Source organism: Coregonus clupeaformis, chromosome 17 (genome assembly GCF_020615455.1).
Source record: "Coregonus clupeaformis isolate EN_2021a chromosome 17, ASM2061545v1, whole genome shotgun sequence".
NCBI lineage: Eukaryota > Metazoa > Chordata > Actinopteri > Salmoniformes > Salmonidae > Coregonus > Coregonus clupeaformis.
In genome coordinates, this window is record NC_059208.1 from 66,680,902 (window position 1) to 66,697,651 (window position 16,750).

At 43.3% G+C, this 16,750-nt stretch overlaps 1 protein-coding gene across 1 annotated transcript; it reads left to right on the forward strand.

Annotated features, from left to right (window-relative positions):
• Positions 1–1,629: 1,629 nt before the first annotated feature.
• LOC123492929 (probable U3 small nucleolar RNA-associated protein 11) lies at positions 1,630–5,185 on the forward strand. The gene is made up of 8 exons (XM_045226670.1): positions 1,630–1,805; positions 2,046–2,107; positions 2,245–2,347; positions 2,757–2,879; positions 3,215–3,308; positions 3,845–3,975; positions 4,268–4,378; positions 4,825–5,185. Exons 1-8 carry the CDS (start codon positions 1,746–1,748, stop codon positions 4,906–4,908), a joined length of 768 nt encoding a protein of 255 aa, XP_045082605.1. The 5' UTR covers positions 1,630–1,745; the 3' UTR covers positions 4,909–5,185.
• Positions 5,186–16,750: the final 11,565 nt, after the last annotated feature.

Genomic DNA, 16,750 nt, shown 5'->3' on the forward strand with positions numbered 1-16,750 from the left:
CCAGACGGGCTGCGGCATTCTGGATGAGTTGTAGGGGTTTAATGGCACAGGCAGGGAGCCCAGCCAACAGCGAGTTGCAGTAATCCAGACGGGAGATGACAAGTGCCTGGATTAGGACCTGTGCCGCTTCCTGTGTAAGGCAGGGTCGTACTCTCCGAATGTTGTAGAGCATGAACCTGCAGGATCGGGTCACCGCCTTGATGTTAGCGGAGAACGACAGGGTGTTGTCCAGGGTCACGCCAAGGCTCTTCGCACTCTGGGAGGAGGACACAATGGAGTTGTCAACCGTGATGGCGAGATCATGGAACGGGCAGTCCTTCCCCGGGAGGAAGAGCAGCTCCGTCTTGCCAAGGTTCAGCTTGAGGTGGTGATCCGTCATCCATACTGATATGTCTGCCAGACATGCAGAGATGCGATTCGCCACCTGGTTATCAGAAGGGGGAAAGGAGAAGATTAGTTGTGTATCGTCAGCGTAGCAATGATAGGAGAGGCCATGTGAGGATATGACAGAGCCAAGTGACTTGGTGTATAGGGGAGAATAGGAGAGGGCCTAGGAACTGAGCCCTGGGGGACACCAGTGGTGAGAGCACGTGGTGCGGAGACAGCTTCTCGCCACGCCACTTGGTAGGAGCGTCCGGTCAGGTAGGACGCGATCCAGGAGTGAGCCGCGCCGGCGATGCCCAGCTCGGAGAGGATGGAGAGGAGGATCTGGTGGTTCACAGTATCAAAGGCAGCAGACAGGTCTAGAAGGACAAGAGCAGAGGAGAGAGAGTTAGCTTTAGCAGTGCGGAGAGCCTCCGTGACACAGAGAAGAGCAGTCTCAGTTGAATGACCAGTCCTGAAACCTGACTGGTTTGGATCAAGAAGGTCATTCTGAGAGAGATAGCAAGAGAGTTGGCTAAAGACGGCACGCTCAATTGTTTTGGAAAGAAAAGAAAGAAGGGATACTGGTCTGTAGTTGTTGACATCAGTGGGATCGAGTGTTGGTTTTTTGAGAAAAACCAACTTGGCTGAATGGCTTATTTGGTTGTCTTAGCACTGATTTTTATTTGATTCCCCTCACATAAATTAAAGTTAAAGCTACTTTTTAAACTCACCCTGAAAAATGACATTAATAACAATATACACACATAATAGCATTATAATATACATTTTAAGCCCCTCAGTTTAGTGTGCATATCCTTAGGACCAAGGGTTTAGTTATATAATCTTTGTTAGGACATTCAGCATCAGGAACTTACAGGAGCCTGACTCATCATCATACCCAAATACCTATCACATAGTACCTTCAACATCAGGGCAGGAGTGCCTGGGTACTTGTCAAAATGTGTGCAACCGTGCCACCTGCTGTTTAATTGCGAATGTTGCAACAAGCTCATCTGATAATGTCAACAAAAGTTTGATGTTGTGTATTTTGTTGATATGAATAATGAGACTAACGGAAATTCTAAACTTATATTAATATTTGGTCATCACTCATTTCACCCACCATAATATCAAGAGAGCTCACCATAATACTCACCATAATATCATTGGTTTGATTTGTACTACATATGGTAGCCTACCGAGAGAGAAGAAATAGCGAATCTTCTGAAATGAAAAGTGAGGTAGCTTCCTGTATACCCACGTGTTTTACTAAAAATAATTTTGAGGCGTTTGCATCTTGGCTTTGTAGTTAGCCAGACGGTTTCTTGTTTTAGGAAGAACTGTCTACATTATAGATTTTTACTTTGAAAGTTGTCACTATGTCATCGTTTAGAAAGGCATTGAAGTCCCAACAAAAAAATCACAAAGAAAGATCCCAGGTAAGGATGAGATAGTTGTTGCGTTAGCTAGCTACTACTGCTAGCTTCGTAACGTTAGTTTTCCAGGTAGCAATGTTATTGTTGTTTGTTCAGCTACAAATGTGTAAAGTATTGACTGGTGTGATTGGTAGTTGTTGACATGTAGCATTATGTTGCTAACTAGCTAACGACACTGTGCATTTGGTACTGCAATAACTAACGTTATAGCTAACTAATAATCTGTTTCATTTTGTGTCACAGCCTGGTTTCAGAAAACATCTGGGACATCTTGAAAAGAAAAAGGACTACAAACTTCGTGCAGAGTAAGTCCATCTAATTAATGGATATTCAAATAACACTTATTCACCTTTGCTGAACTGTCACATGAGCTACACAAGCTGGTCCACATACAGGTTTGATTTGGTTGCCGATTTTATGCGCTTTGTTCTGACATTTTCAGTGACTATCACAAGAAACAGAACACCCTTGCTGCTTTGCGTAAAAAAGCCTTGGACAAGAACCCTGATGAGTTCTATTTCAAGATGGTTAGCTCTCAGCTGAAGGTGAGTCACCACTTTTGGCATGTTACTTAGCCTGGTCCCAATCTGTGCTGTCTTGTCAACTCCTCTGGTCATTGTCAAGCCAAACACAATGGAGCAAGACCGCACAGATCTGGGACCAGATTATAGAAGAGTAGCCTGGTCCCAGATCTGTTTTTGCGCTTGTCAACTTCATTGCTCATTGTCAAGTGTGATAATCAGTTTGTATAATGGCACAAACAGACGGGCACTGAGGCTAATACAAGAACTAGCCTATATATGGTCATTTCACGTTTGACTGTTTTACCATGTCTATATTTTATCCTTACTGGTATGAGAATGAAAGTAAAATATGATAGACTAATGGTTGTGCCATTTCTGCAGTCTGATAATAAAGTTCCTTCTCATCTCTGGACCTATTGTGTTCTGAAAGGATGGAGTGCATGTGGCGAATAAGGCTAAAGGAACAGAGGAGGAGAATACAGAGGAACAGAGGAAGGTGATGAGGACACAGGACATCAGATATGTAGAGATGAAGCGAGTGGCTGAGGGCAAGGTAAGAGCTCAGTGTGGTGCCTTGTAAACTGGAATAAACTGTTCCTTATGTTCTTGAATGGCCTTATTTCCTTTTTAGCTGTATGAATAGATAAATGAATGGGCTGTGAATATGTACAGTGTGAAATTGTGAGGGAATCTATGCCAGTCAGCACAAATAAGAGCCTATGAAAAGCAATTCAACAACATCAACTGTTTGTTTTCATTTATCCTGTGGAGTGCAACATGCAGACTCAGTTGTTTTCTTGTACTCACTCAGTTCAATCACTGAAGTTGTCAATGGTGGTATACAGTGGTGGTGAAAGTGCAGGCTTAAGTGTTTTGAATTTCCTTCAGAAAATTGAGAGGTTGAAATCGGAACTCCATCTCTTGGACGCTGACGGCAAACAGAAAAACGGGCACACCTTCTACGTGGACTCAAAGCAAGAAGGTAGAGGAATACATTAATACAAACACCAAGCAGAGTATATACACACTGGGCGGTGTTATTTTGTAGTATTGCTTTGGATATTTCATACAGAAGGCCATTAACTCCCACTTTCATCATACATACAGACATTCTTATACACCTAGGAATCGGGGCCATATTCATAAAGCGTCTAAGAGTAGGAGTGGCAATCTAGGATCAGGTCCCACTGTTCATATAATGTAATTCATTACGACGTAAAATTTATCCTAGATCAGCACTCTCAATCTGAGACGCTTTATGAATATAGGCCCAATTATTTTGAAGTTAAAGGAAAAATGTCTGATCTAGCGGCTGTTTCTGCCTGCTTGGACGGCAAATAGCTCAGATACACATGAAAACATGAAATGACCAATAGAATCGATAGAACATCGCTCAGAGATGCACAAATACGATATAACATTCAAAATGGGTGAATCTTTCCTTTATCTGACGACTGTTTTTAAAGACCATCTGTAACTGACAGCCCTGATATCTCCTTGTTTTGTGTTCCACTACAGTAGCAGACTTTGACCTGGCCAGACACCTGGATACAGCTCCTGAGCTGGTGGACAGAGTGTACAACCGGCCCACCCTCCATACGCTGGAGAGCAAAACCATCCAGGGCACCGTGGAGCCTCTCAGTATAAAGGTCAGTCAGGACAGACCCTGTCCCTGTGTAGCCTAATAGCCACACTGTTCCTCAACACTGGGTACATTCGTTTTAGCTCGCCCAGGGTACCGGGTGGGTGGAGTTTGCACATTTTAGACCATTCCAGTCTCTCATTTAAGGCCTTTGTTAGCATGAATTCATAAGATTTTCACTTATGATAATGCTATACTTGCCCTAGACATAGCTAGTGATGGTGTGTGGTTATTCAACTCTCTACACAGTATTTCTCTGTGACATGTATTGATGGTTGTGTATGTTTTCTTCTCTGCAGAAGTTGGCCAAACAAAGGAAGCACCAGTATAAAATTCTGTCCCAGCGGATTGACAGGGAGAAGAAGATGTTTGTCATTGGCCAGAAGATCCAGACACGCAAAGACCTACACGTGAGTAGGAGCCTAGGAGATGACTACAAGCTACATAAGCTTAATGATTCGCAATGCTTAAGACGGTGGTTGGGAAAGACATGGATTTTCCCATGATAATTGTATTGATGGGGTATTTCTAGGTGCTTCACATGTTAGCGAAGGTAAATTTCCCCCTTCTGGTGGACAAGTTGTGCGTAATTCTTTTAAATTGTGTTCTGTTCTATTCCATCCGATTCTATCCACTGTCCAAAAGGGGAATCTACATCTAGAAAGAACAGCCTGCTTGTTAACTATATAGGAGGTTTCTTTGATCCTCATTGTGGTTGTGTGTCTCCCACAGAATAAGATGACACATACATTTACATTTCAGTCATTTAGCAGACGCTCTTATCCAGAGCGACTTACAGTAAATAATAGAATGTTAAACAGTATTACCATCTCTATGGTGTCTTCACTCTGTCCAGGATAAGAACAAGAAGGTGAAGGTGAGCAAAGAGACGGTCAATGCCGCTGCCGTCTACAAGTTTGAAGCCAAGAGGAAGCGCTGAGAAAGGTAAACCCCTTTGAACAGGAAACGCATCATCAACCAGACATTTCTGTGGCCTGTTATACAATCACCAGTCGGTCTCCATCGGACAATAATGTGGACATTGGTTTGCCTAGCGCAATTCATGTGGATATGGACAAGTGAAATGGTCAAGGAATACCCTCTCAATTGTTGTTGGAGGCATAGATTGATCTCTATGGTTGCAGCAATGCAGAGCTTTTGTATATATTTATCAAAGGATATAAGTTTGATTATTGTATGAATAAATAGTTTTGAGACAAATTTCTAAAGCCTCAATCTTGTATGTGTATATATATATATATATATATGTCAAATGTCATTTTATAGGTTCATATGAGTGTTTATCAATCTCATGCTGTGCAGTTATACTACCAGTAGATGGCACTAGTGCACTTCATCAATGTACATGTAGCTGCCAAAATAACGGGAACACGTGAGTCAAAATTATAAGGGATACAAAGTATATTGAAAGCTGGTGCTTCCACACAGTTGTGGTTCCTGATTTTATTAAGCAATTAACATCACATCATGTTTAAGGGCATGTATAAAAATTCTGGGCAGGCCATTATTCTGGGCATTATTTTGGCTACCATGGCTATGCCCCCATAGGATGACAATTCCCCCATCCACAGTGCACAAGTGGTCACTAAATGGTTTGATGAACATGAAAACTATGTAACCCATATGCCATGGCCGGCTCAGTCACCAGTTCTCAACCCAATTGAACACTTATGGGAGATTCTGGAGTGGCGCCTGAGGCAGAGTTTTCCTCCACCATCAACAAAACACAAAATTATAGAAATTATTGTTCAAGAATGGTGTTGCATCCCTCCAATAGAGTTCCAGACACTTGTAGAATCTATGGCAAGGTGCGTTGAAGCTGTTTTGGCTCGTGGTGGCCCAACGCCCCATTAAGACACTTTTATTTTGGGGTTACCTTTATTTTGGCAGTTACGTGTACATTGTTTAAGTGGGGATGAGAGGGTCTAGATGGCAGATTTGAAGTAAGTACAGTTGTGCTTAACCAGCTATCGCCGCTCAGGACTACTCAATTCAAGAACGTTATAGTGTAGTTAGTATTTTCTTTGCGTAGTTTAAAGATCCAATTATGATTTACATAACATTATCAATGAGACTAATCAGAATTGTCATTGATATACATAGGTCCAGTTTTTATAGCTGACATTATACCTGTGAAAAGTATTTTTCCCCTTTCTGATTTTCTCTATTTTTACATAATTTGGAGACTGAATGTTCAGATCTTCAACCAAAACACACAATACCCCATAATGTCAAAGTGGAATTATGTTTTTTGAAATGTTCACAAATTTAATTAAAAATGAAAAAGCTGAAATGTTTTGAGTCAATAAGTATTCAACCCCTTTGTTATGGCAACCCTATATAGGAGTAAACATTTGCCTAACAAGTCACATAAGTTGCATGGACTCACTCTGTGCAGTAATAGTATTTAGGTAGTCATTCAAAAATGATGTTAATCTCTGTACCCCACACACACAATTATATTCAAGGTCCCTCAGTCGAGCAGTGAAGTTCAAAAACAGATTCAACCACAAAGATTTCCCAATGCCTTGCAAAGAAAGGCACCTATTGGTAGATGGGTAAAACATTTTTTGCAGACATTGAATATCCCTTTGAGCATTAAGTTATTAATTACACTTTGGATGGTGTATCAATACACCCAGTCACTACAAAGATACAGGCGTCCTTCCTAACTCAGTTGCCGGAGAGGAAGGATTTTCACAGTGTGGCCAATGGTGACTTTAAAACAGTTACAGAGTTTAATGGCTGTGATAGGAGAGAACTGAGGATGGATCAACAACATTGTAGTTACTCCACAATACTAACCTAAATCACAGAGTGAAAAGAAGGAAGCCTGTATAGATTAAAAACATGCATCCTGTTTTAAACAAGGCACGAAAGTAATACTGCAAAAAATGTGGCAAAGCAATTCACTTTTTGTACTGAATACAAAGTGCTATGTTTGTGACAAATCGACTACAACACATTACTGAGTACCGCTCGCCCTATTTTCAAGCATAGTGGTGGCTTCGTCATGTTATGGGTATGCTTGTATTCGTTAAGGACTGGGGAGTTTTTCAGGATAAAAAATAAACTAAATGGAGCTAACTACAGGCAAAAACCTAGAGGAAAACCTGCTTCAGTCTGCTTTCCACCAGACACTGGGAGATGAATTCAGCAGGACAACAACCTAAAACACAAGGCCAAATCTACACTGGAGTTGTTTACCAAGAAGACGTGTCCCTGAGTGGCTGAGTTACAGTTTTGACTTAAATCTGCTTGAAAATCTATGGCAACATCTGAAAATGGTTGTCTAGCAATGATCAACAACCAATAAACAGCTTGGAAAATTCCAGAGAATGATGTCATGGCTTAAGAAGCTTCTGATAGGCTAATTGACATCATTTGAGTCAATTGGAGGTGTACCTGTGGATATATTTCAAGGCCTACCTTAAAACTCAGTGCCTCTTTGCTTGACATCATGGGAAAATCAAAAGAAATCAGCCAAGACTTCAGAAAAATAATTGTAGACCTCCACAAGTCTGGTTGATCCTTGGGAGAAATTTCCAAATGCTTGAAGGTACCACGTTCATCTGTACAAACAATAGCATGTAAGTATAAACACCATGGGACCACGCAGCCGTCATACCGCTCAGGATGGAGACGCATTCTGTCTCCTAGAGATGAACGTACTTTGGTGCGAAAAGTGCAAATCAATCCCAGAACAACAGCAAAGGACCTTGTGAAGATGCTGGAGGAAACAGGTACAAAAGTATCTATATCCACAGTAAAACAAGTCCTGTATCGACATAACATGAAAGGCCGCTCAGCAAGGAAGAAGCCACTGCTCCAAAACCGCCATAAAAAGCCAGACTACAGTTTGCAACTGCACATGGGGACAAAGATATATTACTTTTTGGAGAAATGTCCTCTGGTATGATTAAACAAAAATAGAACTGTTTGGCCATAATGACCATTGTTATGTTTGGAGGAAAAAGGGGGTTGGTTGTCAAGCCGAAGAACACCATCCCAACCGTGAAGCACAGGGGTGGCAGCATCATGCTGTGGGGGTGCTTTGCTGCAGGAGGGATTTGTGCACTTCACAAAATAGATGGCATCATGAGGAAGGAAAATTATGTGGATATATTGAAGCAACATCTCAAGACATCAGTCAGGAAGTTAAAGCTTGATAGCAAATGGGTCTTCCAAATGGACAATGACCCCAAGCATACTTCCAAAGTTGTGGCAAAATGGCTTAAGGATAACAAAGTCAAGGTATTTTAGTGGCCATCACAAAGCCCTGACCTCAAACCTATAGAACATTTGTGGGCAGAATTGAAAAAGTGTGTGCGAGCAAGGAGGCCTACAAACCTGACTCAGTTACACCAGCTCTGTCAGGAGGAATGGGCCAAAATTCACCCAACTTATTGTGGGAAGCTTGTGGAAGGCTACACGAAACGTTTGACCCAAGTTAAACAATTTAAAGGCAATGCTACCAAATACTAATTGAGTGCATGTAACCTTCTGACCCACTGGGAATGTGATGAAAGAAAAAAAGCTGAAATAAATAATTCTCTCTACTATTATTCTGACATTTCACATTCTTAAAATAAAGTGGTGATCCTAACTGACCTAAAACAGGGAATATTTACTAGGATTAAATGTCAGGAATTGTGAAAAACTGAGTTTAAATGTATTTGGCAAAGGTGTATGTAAACTTCCGACTTCAACAGTATGTATGTATGTATGTATATTTGCAGGGAAAAAACATGGGGGATCGGAAGTGATGCAGACAATTACATTGATGGAAGTTACAATCTATCTGCAATATTAAAGCTGATCTACCCCCTAAAAAAAAAAGGGGGTATGAATACTTTCTGAAGGCACTGTAGCTAGTAGTAGTAGCTTCTTGATTTCATAAATCTTAGTAAAATAACCAGGGGTGTATAGTCAAGGCCATGTGCAACAAAAATCTACTTTATTTAAATTCACAAGATCGAATGAACGTGTGCGTCAGCCATCGAGAATTGAACCTTGGACGCTGCCATTGGACGTGACGCAACGCAAGCACAACACAGGCAGTGAAGCACCTTTCATAGATTTCAAATTTAAAAGGACGCATTTCCTCATCGTCTGGCGGCTGATGACAATGCCGGACACCCGATGGCTATAGTGTAGCAGGGCCGTTACACTCAATAACTGGTTGGGACCAAAAGGCTCCTGAACAGCTTCTACCCCCAAGCCATAAGATTGCGGAACAGTTAATCAAATGGCTACCCGGACTATTTGCGTTGACTCTCTTGTACCGGCTCTATACACACTCACTGGACTATACCTACACACTCACACATACTACACTGACACTCCAACACACACATACAGTGGCTTGCGAAAGTATTCACCCCCCTTGGCATTTTTCCTATTTTGTTGCCTTACAACCTGGAATTAAAATCGATGTTTTGGGGGGGTTTGTATAATTTGATTTACACAACATGCCTACCACTTTGAAGATGCAAAATATTTTTTTATTGTGAAACAAACAAGAAATAAGACAAAGAAACAGAACTTGAGCGTGCATAACTATTCACCCCCCCAATGTCAATACTTTGTAGAGCCACCTTTTGCAGCAATTACAGCTGCAAATCTCTTGGGGTATGTCTCTATAAGCTTGGCACATCTAGCCACTGGGATTTTTGCCCATTCTTCAAGGCATAACTGCTCCAGCTCCGTCAAGTTGGATGGGTTCTGCTGGTGTACAGCAATCTTTAAGTCATACCACAGATTCTCAATTGGATTGAGGTTTGGGCTTTGACTAGGCCATTCCAATACATTTAAATGTTTCCCCTTAAACCACTCAAGTGTTGCTTTAGCAGTATGCTTAGGGTCATTGTCCTGCTGGAAGGTGAACCTCTGTCCCAGTCTCAAATCTCTGGAAGACTGAAACAGGTTTCCCTCAAGAATTTCCCTGTATTTAGCGCCATCCATCATTCCTTCAATTCTGACCAGTTTCCCAGTCCCTGCCGATGAAAAACATCCCCACAGCATGATGCTGCCACCACCATGCTTCATTGTGGGGTGGGGATGGTGTTCTCGGGGTGATGAGAGGTGTTGGGTTTGCGCCAGACATAGCGTTTTCTTTGATGGCCAAAAAGCTCAATTTTAGTCTCATCTGGGGGGTCTCATTGGGGAGTCTCCCACATCCCTTTTGGCGAACACCAAACGTGTTTGCTTATTTTTTTCTTTAAGCAATGGCTTTTTTCTGTCCACTCTTCCGTAAAGCCCAGCTCTGTGGAGTATACAGCTTAAAGTGGTCCTATGGACAGATACTCCAATCTCCGCTGTGGAGCTTTTCAGCTCCTTCAGGGTTATCTTCGGTCTCTCTACATGTACATATTACCTCAACTACCTCGTACCCCAGCACATTGACTCGGTACCGGTACTCCTTGTATACAGTCTCGTTATTGTTATTTTATTGTGTTACTATTGCCTTTAAAAAAAATTGAAATGTTTCTTACTTTTTAACTGCATTGTTGGGAAAGGGCTCATAAGTAAGGTCTGCACCTGTTGTATTCGACGCATGTGACAAATAAAACATTTGAATTGATCAGTCTCTCACATCCCTGTGGAGGAATTTTGGCCCATTCTTCCATGCAGAACTGCTTTAACTAGACTGACTAGGCCTTTCCAGAACACTAAATGTGTTGCTTTTCAGACATTCTGATGTAGACTTCCTCGGATGTAAACCTGCATTCCACAGTAAGAACCAAAAAACACAAGCAAGTCTACATGAAAATGGCTGAAAAGTAACACATTTAAAGTTCTGGAATGGCCTAGTCAAAATCCAGACCTAAACCTGATTGAGATGTTGTGGCAGGACCTGAAACGTACTGTTTATGCTCAAAACCCCACAAATGTCACTGAGTTAAAGGAGTTCTGTATGGAAGTGTGGGCAAAAATTTGTCCACTGGGATGTGAGAGACTGATCAACAACTACAGGAAGCATTTGGTTGCAGTCATTGCAGCTAAAGGTGGCACAACCAGTTATTGAGTGTAAGGGGTGAATTACTTTTTCACGTATTGGGTGTTGCATAACTGTTTATTAAATAGATAAATACAGCTATTAATGTGTTGTGATATTTGTTCACTCAGGTTCCCATTATCTAATATTAGGTTTTGGTTCAGCGTCCAAAATATGAAGAAATTGAGCAAATCAGAATACTTTCCTAATATTGAGTTGTACCCCCCACCCTTTTTCGCTCAGAACAGCCGCAATTTGTCAGGGCATGGACTACAAGGTGTCGAAAGCGTTCCACAGGGATCCTGGCCCATGTTGACTCCAATGCTTCCCACAGTTGTGCCCAGTTGGCTGGATGTCCTTTGGGTGGTGAATCATTCTTGATACACACGGGAAACTGTTGAGTGTGAACCCAGCAGCGTTGCAGTTCTTGACACAAACCAGTGCGCCTGGCACCTACTACCATACCCCGTTCAAAGACACTTAAATATTTTGTCTTGCCTTTCACCCTCTGAATGGCACACATACACAATCTATGTCTCAAGGCTTAATAATCATTATTTTAACCTGTCTCCTCCCCTTCATCTACACTGATTGAAGTGGATTTAACAAGTTACATCAATAAGGGATATTAGCTTTCACCAGGATTCATATGGTCAGTCTATGTCATGTGAAGAGCAGGTGTTCTTCATGCTTTGTACTCTGTGTATATATTGAAAGTTGTGAACACAAGTTCTGAAGGAAAGATTCCATAATCAGATTTAACCTGCCAATTACTGGGCTCTGCCTACTCAACGCAATATAAACAGCAACTTAACCTCCTTTAATCTCATGACCAAGTTCTCCTCATATTTGCCCTCTCATTTGTTTTTATGTCCAACAATTTTGTTCTGGGAGCAAATGAGAACTGTACCCACAGCTGACTCCCAGGCGAAAGTCACAAGAGTCATGGCCTTACTGTATCAAGAATTCAAATCCACTCTAGAAATTGATCCAATTACAGTGGGGAAAAAAAGTATTTAGTCAGCCACCAATTGTGCAAGTTCTCCCACTTAAAAAGATGAGTGATGCCTGTAATTTTCATCATAGGTACACGTCAACTATGACAGACGAAATGAGATTTTTCTTCTCCAGAAAATCACATTGTAGGATTTTTAATGAATTTATTTGCAAATTATGGTGGAAAATAAGTATTTGGTCAATAACAAAAGTTTCTCAATACTTTGTTATATACCCTTTGTTGGCAATGACACAGGTCAAACGTTTTCTGTAAGTCTTCACAAGGTTTTCACACACTGTTGCTGGTATTTTGGCCCATTCCTCCATGCAGATCTCCTCTAGAGCAGTGATGTTTTGGGGCTGTCGCTGGGCAACACGGACTTTCAACTCCCTCCAAAGATTTTCTATGGGGTTGAGATCTGGAGACTGGCTAGGCCACTCCAGGACCTTGAAATGCTTCTACGAAGCCACTCCTTCGTTGCCCGGGCGGTGTGTTTGGGATCATTGTCATGCTGAAAGACCCAGCCACGTTTCATCTTCAATGCCCTTGCTGATGGAAGGAGGTTTTCACTCAAAATCTCACGATACATGGCCCCATTCATTCTTTCCTTTACACGGATCAGTCGTCCTGGTCCCTTTGCAGAAAAACAGCCCCAAAGCATGATGTTTCCACCCCCATGCTTCACAGTAGGTATGGTGTTCTTTGGATGCAACTCAGCATTCTTTGTCCTCCAAACACGACGAGTTGAGTTTTTACCAAAAAGTTATATTTTGGTTTCATCTGTCCATATGTCATTCTCCCAATCCTCTTCTGGATCATCCAAATGCACTCTAGCAAACTTCAGACGGGCCTGGACATTTACTGGCTTAAGCAGGGGGACACGTCTGGCACTGCAGGATTTGAGTCCCTGGCGGCGTAGTGTGTTACTGATGGTAGGCTTTGTTACTTTGGTCCCAGCTCTCTGCAGGTCATTCACTAGGTCCCCCCGTGTGGTTCTGGGATTTTTGCTCACCGTTCTTGTGATCATTTTGACCCCACAGGGTGAGATCTTGCGTGGAGCCCCAGATCGAGGGAGATTATCAGTGGTCTTGTATGTCTTCCATTTCCTAATAATTGCTCCCACAGTTGATTTCTTCAAACCAAGCTGCTTACCTATTGCAGATTCAGTCTTCCCAGCCTGGTGCAGGTCTACAATTTTGTTTCTGGTGTCCTTTGACAGCTCTTTGGTCTTGGCCATAGTGGAGTTTGTAGTGTGACTGTTTGAGGTTGTGGACAGGTGTCTTTTATACTGATAACAAGTTCAAACAGGTGCCATTAATACAGGTAACGAGTGGAGGACAGAGGAGCCTCTTAAAGAAGAAGTTACAGGTCTGTGAGAGCCAGAAATCTTGCTTATTTGTAGGTGACCAAATACTTATTTTCCACCATAATTTGCAAATAAATTCATTAAAAATCCTACAATGTGATTTTCTGGATTTTTTTCTCTCAATTTGTCTGTCATAGTTGACGTGTACCTATGATGAACATTACAGGCCTCTCTCATCTTTTTAAGTGGGAGAACTTGCACAATTGGTGGCTGACTAAATACTTTTTTCCCCCACTGTAGATTCATCGCTTGAAACTGAGTCAGATTGTGTGTGTTTGGGCACATGTACACACCTTTGTGCATATTTGTATGTACTGTGAATGTGTGTGTGTTTGTGCGTTCATCAGGAAAGGAGTGTGTTTAAATTCTGCAAGAGATTTGCTGTGTGTTAGAGAGAGCCGATCTGTGTGTGCGTGTCTCTCACACACAGAAGATTGCAGGCCCTGAGCCCAGATCACTCTGAGCCAGTCTTGATTGATCACTGTGGTGGCAGCAGCTTCATAAACAGGCCCCATCCATCAGCTTCTCCTGGGACCCACGGGAGGAAGGAGGGAGCCCTGCCCAAATGTCACCGGGCCTGGGGAGAGATGAAGGGGGTGGAGGATGGAGCTTGGTTCTGGCTGTTGCGGTGCTGACCAGAGCAAAGGTGAGACGGCTGTTAAGGAGAGGCCAAAAGGAAATGGGGAGTGATGTTTTAGGTTAGGCCTCACACGAAGCAGCTCCAATTATTTTGACCCTGAGGCTGTCTTAATATGGACACCATAGCCTTAACACAACTCAACATAGTCACAAGTTTTCATGAGAAATATAAGATTATAGAAATTCTTCAAGGTGATGTAGCACACTTTGACACACACACAGCCACAGAGCTGCTTAACATGAATCCTTGTGTGACATTTCAATATTGACCCTCTGTGCTTGAGTCCTGTTCTACCCGGTGGCGGTGTGACTGACGTCCCTCCCTCTTTCTCTCTCTCTCCCTACTCACTCGCCCTTTATCGGTCTCTTCCTCTCCCTCCCTCCTCTCTCTTTTCCTCCCTACTCCATCCCTCTCTCCTTCCTCTCTCCCTATCACCCTACCCCTTTCTCTCTGCGTCACACGGCCAGAGGAGTGTGCGTTCGTCAGGTCCTTCAGGTCCAGAGGACCAGGACCAGGGGTGGTGATAGGAGGGGGCGGCATGGGCCACAGCGGTCACACCACTGTGTGCGCAGTTCCGGGACCCCTCTGTCCCTCTGTCCAGCCGCAACAGACAGTCCACTGTTTCCCCCTGAAGCCTGCCTTTCATTCACCCAGAGCCTGGAGAGGGGAGGCCGGGGTGGGTTGGTGGGGTAGCAGGGTGAGGGGTGGGTGGAGGGTGACCCTCCGATTTTAAAGATATTGACTTAACATTCCTCTTCCTCTGCATTGTTTGGTAGTTTGAGCTCTTTTTTCCGACATGCACAGGGCATCCTGTGTGCCCCCCACTCCGATACCCCGGAGGTTTGTTAAGGTCTTGCGTGTCACCAGTGATAGGGGGGGAGTGAGGAATGGGGCGGGGTTGCGCCCTATGTCATTTACACAGCTGCAGGGCATGACACTGACTCTGAACTGTTTTAGGAACATGAAAGTGCAGCCTGGTTAAGAGGAAGAGGGACGCAAGTCTCAAGTCACTATTCTATTCAAATCAAAATCAAATCAAAAGTTATTTGTCACATGCGCCGAATACAACAGGTATAGACCTTACAGTGAAATGCTTACTTACAAGCCCTTAACCAACAATGCAGTTTTAAGAAAAATAAGTGTTAAGTAAAAAATTAATAAGTAAAAAGAAATAATTTAAGAGCAGCAATAAAATAAAAGTAGCGAGGCTATATACAGGGGGTATCGGTACAGAGTCAATGTGTGGGGGCACAGGTTAGTCGAGGTAATTGAGGTAATATGTACATGTGGGTAGAGGTAAAGTGACTATGCATAATTAATAAACAGAGAGTAGCAAATAGTCTGGGTAGCTCAATTGGTGGAGCATGGTGCTTGAAACGCCAGGGTAGTGGGTTCAATCCCCGGGACCACCCATACTTAAAAATGTATGCGCACATGACTGTAAGTCACTTTGGATAAAAGCGTCTGCTAAATGGCATATTATTATATTATTATTATTAGCTGTGCAGGAGTCTTATGGCTTGGGGGTAGATGCTGTTAAGAAGCCTTTTGGACCTAGACTTGGCGCTCCGGTACCGCTTGCCGTGCGGTAGCAGAGAGAACAGTCCATGACTAGGGTGGCTGGAGTCTTTGGCAATTTTTAGGGCCTTCCTCTGACATCGCCTGGTATAGAGGTCCTGGATGGCAGGAATCTTGGCCCCAGTGATGCACGGGCCGTATGCACTACCCAAATGTAGAGGCCGAGTTGTTGCCAAACCAGTAGGTGATGCAACCAGTCAGGATGCTCTCGATGGTGCAGCTGTATAACTTTTTGAGGATCTGAGGACCCATGCCAAATCTTTTCAGTCTCCTGAGGGGGAATAAGCTTTGTCGTGCCCTCTTCACGACTGTCTTGGTGTGTTTGGACCATGATAGTTTGTTGGTGATGTGGACACCAAGGAACTTGAAGCTCTCAACCTGTTCCACTACAGCCCCGTCGATGAGAATGGGGGTGTGCTCGGTCCTCCTTTTCCTGTAGTCCACAATCATCGCCTTTGTCTTGGTCACGTTGAGGGAGATGTTGTTATCCTGGCACCACACGGCCAGGTCTCTGACTTCTTCCCTATAGGCTGTCTCATCGTTGTCGGTGATCAGGCCTACCACTGTTGTGTCGTTGGCAAACTTAATGATGGTGTTGGAGTCGTGCTTGGCCATGCAGTCATGGGTGAACAGGGAGTACAGGAGGGGACTAAGCACGCACCCCTGAGGGGCCCCCGTGTTGAGGATCAGCGTGGCTGATGTGTTGTTACCTACCCTTACCACCTGGGGGCGGCCCGTCAGGAAGTCCAGGATCCAGTTGCAGAGGGAGGTGTTTAGTCCCAGAGTCCTTCGCTTAGTGATGAGCTTTGAGGGCACTATGGTGTTGAACGCTGAGCTGTAGTCAATGAATAGCATTCTCACGTAGGTGTTCCTTTTGTCCAGGTGGGAAAGGGCAGTGTGGAGTGCAATAGAGAGCATCATCTGTGGATCTGTTGTGGCGGTATGCAAATTGGGGTGGGTCTAAGGTTTCTGAGATAATGGTGTTGATGTGAGCCATGATCAGCCTTTCAAAGCACTTCATGACTACAGATGTGAGTGCTATGGGTCGGTAGTCATTTAGGCAGGTTACCTTAGTGTTCTTGGGCACAGGGATTATGGTGGTCTGCTTGAAACATGTTGGTATTACAGACTCAGTCAGGGACAGGTTGAAAATGTCAGTGAAGACACTTGCCAGTTGGTCAGC

What these genes read in the sequence shown, in the direction of transcription:
- LOC123492929 (XM_045226670.1), top strand. Translation starts at nt 1,746, where the DNA reads ATGTCATCGTTTAGAAAGGCATTGAAGTCCCAACAAAAAAATCACAAA. An exon ending in GACTACAAACTTCGTGCAGA is followed by an intron (nt 2,108 to 2,244) that starts GTAAGTCCATCT and finishes TGACATTTTCAG; the next exon opens with TGACTATCACAAGAAACAGA. An exon ending in TGGAGCCTCTCAGTATAAAG is followed by an intron (nt 3,976 to 4,267) that starts GTCAGTCAGGAC and finishes TCTTCTCTGCAG; the next exon opens with AAGTTGGCCAAACAAAGGAA.